Below are 3172 nucleotides of genomic sequence, written 5' to 3'. Positions count from 1 at the left end.
TTATCTTGCCCAAAATCCGGCTTTTATTTTCTTTCCAGTAAACGTTTCCATCGAAAACCGACCAAAAAATGGTCCACACCATTTTTCAAAAACGAGTTCCAACATATAAGAGGATGGCTAAATTAAATCATGGGATGATAAGAAAGAAGCAGGCAGACCTTTTTTTTTTGATAAATTTTCTGTTTCCAGGGTAAAATAGTTTGTTTTGTTTACGAGATTGTAAAGAATCTTCAGCTCAGCCAGTGTTAGTTCTAGTTCTGACCCCATAAGCAGGCAGAGTTGTTTTCAGAGAAGATGGAATCTCAGCAAAGCCAGGATCTGATGCTATGGCATTGTCAGAGCACATTGAGATGACTGATAATGATGAAGAGGGGGAGGAAGAAAAAGAAGCCAGTAGTGCTTCAAGCTCTGATGAATCTGTTTCGAGTGATTATGATGAAGAGTCTCCTCAAGGCATATGCGTTTTAGAAAGTAACCAATCAACGGAGAGGCGTCCAAACTGAAATAGCTATATTTGCTAAGTGAGAAAATCACATCAGATGTGGCAAGTATGGGTTACCGTGTGAAGGGATGGGACTTGGCGCCTCTGGCCAACGGATCTTGGTAAAAGTAGTTCTACCAAAGCTGTCGATGGATCACGCTCTTGAACATATCAAGAACGGAAAAGATAAATTTGAGAAACAGAAAAAGAAGAAGAAAAGGAGCAGAGTTGGCAAAAGGAAACGTGAGAAGAAGTTTGTCAAAGCTGTTTGAGCAGCAAAACATGAAGAGGAATAGAAGCCAGACTTGTTTAGCCTCATCAACACCAACCATGAGAGAGAATATTGGTCCAGTAGACACATGAAAGCTCTAGTAGCATATACAAGCAAAGAAACATAGGAGAGATGGTGAACAGGATTACAGGAACAGGAATGATCAAAAGAATTCAGATTCAGCGACAAGAAGATTGGAAGAAGTCAGAAAAGCACTGGCTTGTAAATTAGCAGCTCAAGAGAAAGAGAAGAAATGGCTCAAGTTTTTGCAACATATAAACTTCATGATTACAAGCAAAATAGTATTTTACAGAAATACAAATTGGTAGGAAGAAGAGACATGCCATGCCGGTACACATTTTCATAGTCTTCTGTGTGTTCTAATGAAGTTATTGGTGTTCATTTGTATAGCTCTTAAGCAAGCATAAGCTGAAGCTGAGCACAACGCAGCTGAACCTAACAGTACAGCCTTCCACTGCCTACTAACCACCAGAATGGCCAAAGCCGTCAAGGCCACGGCTGTGCCAAAGAGGATATTTTTCCAGAGTTCAAAAGATTTGATCACTTTGCTGCAGCTTCTACAATGGATCACATGTCTGAAGTAGCGGTTAGCCAAATTGGGAGCCTGCATAGTACCTACTCCACCTTTTGCAGGATAAGAAGCCGAGAGACCTGCAATGAGTCCCGCAGGGGCGTGTTCCACCACAGGAGGGACCTTAGGGAGAGAGATTGTCCTATGCCCGAAATGGTAAGGCATCCCATGACCAACTTTGTCCATCCACTTTCTATATTCAGCAACCCACGTGTCTGATGACTTCAGGTTAAGATACAACTCCTTTGTTGGTACTTTCTCCTTCATCAAAACCTCGTTTTGTGACGATAAAAACCCCATGTCCTGTTCAAAGACCTTGCATGCATTCTGATGCCAGAACCATAGAGGTAACACCTGAACCAAAGGCGATCTTTTCGTGACACCGAACCTAACTATAAGCATAGACTTCCCTTGTCCTGTAGGTCTACAAAGGAACAGCCCTGAAAAGTAGTTCTTCACCCCGTCCTTTCCCTCAAACTCCCGGTTGTTCTGCAGAACACATGGAGCACTGAACCGGAGTAAATTACTCCCTTTACCGCCTTCTTTCTCCCGTCCCCAAGTCCCCGCGAAACCACGGTTAGTTCTCTCCGTGACCTCAAAGACAAGCGGCTGCGCATCTTCTCTTTTAGCAGTGAAGTCAGTTCTGTCATGAGAGATAGGGACATGAGCCGGATCCATAAGATTCTCTAGAAGGATGGAATGATCGTAAGGTAGCTCGTGAACACCCGAGATGTCATAGAAACCAGGTCTAGCGAAATTCTCAAACCAAGGAAGTTTTTCCGGGTCTGGAGGCGTCTTCGTCGATATCCAAACCCACACAACTCCCTGTGAATCCTTCACCTCGTAGGTCTTCACACAAGCAACCTTTGGAATCTTGGCACTCGCAGGAAGCTGTTAACAAAAAAAAAAATCGAGTAAGTGAATAAAGAATCTTAATCTTTTATTCAGCTCTTAAAAAAGATCAGTGAACAGAAAAACCTGAGGTATCTTGACGCATTTGCCATCTCCTTCAAATTGCCAACCATGGTACAAACATTCCAACCTCCCATCAATCAGTTGTCCTTCAGACAACTTAGCTAACCTATAAGACAACACTCACACATATAAAGCAAAATTGTGATTCAAGCAATATATGTGGGCATATTAACCTGAACGATCTACAAATTTATATAACCAAATAACTGTTGTGTAACTAATAGGCATTCGTTAAATAATTTAATATTTAACCAATTATATAGAAAAAGAAAATATATTTAAATAGAATAATCTATAAAATTTGGTTTAATTTGAAATCCCCGACCGAACCGAACTAAATCGAGTAACGTGTCCTGATTCAGCCGTTTCTAAACAGTAGTAATATTCAAAGAAGTAAGAAAATCTAAGTAGATGAGATTTTTTGCATATAAAAATGAGTGGTTCTCGCTCACCGATGTGGACACCGATCTTCGTAACAGCGAAGCGTTCCCTCGCCGTCTCTGTACAACACAATCTGGCGATCGAAGACAGTGAGACCAAGCGGCGCATCGTCGGGAACGTCTCTGGTGAGGTACAGAGGATACCACTCCTCTGTCCAATCGTAAGCCACCACCACCTCCTCACGCTTCTCCTCTTCAGGCGTGGGATTTAGCAGAACATCCTCTCCTCCTTCTGTCTGATCCGTCACGGCGGTACCAGCCGCAGCGGAACGGCGGAGGAGGAGACGGAGTCTGTTGGAGGATGTGCATGTTGTTGTTGTTGTTCTCTGGTTGAATTGGATTTGGTTTGTGGGAGGCACTTTAGTGAAGAGAATCGGAGAAGTGGATGTGAGTTGAAGAGGGGAGCTTAGAAA

At 42.7% G+C, this 3172-nt stretch overlaps 1 protein-coding gene across 1 annotated transcript; it reads right to left on the bottom strand.

Annotated features, from left to right (window-relative positions):
- Positions 1-997: 997 nt before the first annotated feature.
- Positions 998-3117, bottom strand: LOC108848036 (protein TIC 55, chloroplastic; the record flags this gene model as incomplete). The annotated part of the gene is given in 3 exon segments (XM_018621439.2): positions 998-2235; positions 2323-2425; positions 2772-3117. Coding segments are annotated over 3 exon segments (1571 nt in total), but the record flags the coding sequence as incomplete, so codon positions are not given.
- Positions 3118-3172: the final 55 nt, after the last annotated feature.

This window comes from Raphanus sativus, unplaced genomic scaffold (genome assembly GCF_000801105.2).
Source record: "Raphanus sativus cultivar WK10039 unplaced genomic scaffold, ASM80110v3 Scaffold2791, whole genome shotgun sequence".
Classification (NCBI taxonomy): Eukaryota; Viridiplantae; Streptophyta; class Magnoliopsida; order Brassicales; family Brassicaceae; genus Raphanus; species Raphanus sativus.
This window is presented reverse-complemented; position numbering and strand designations above follow the sequence as displayed.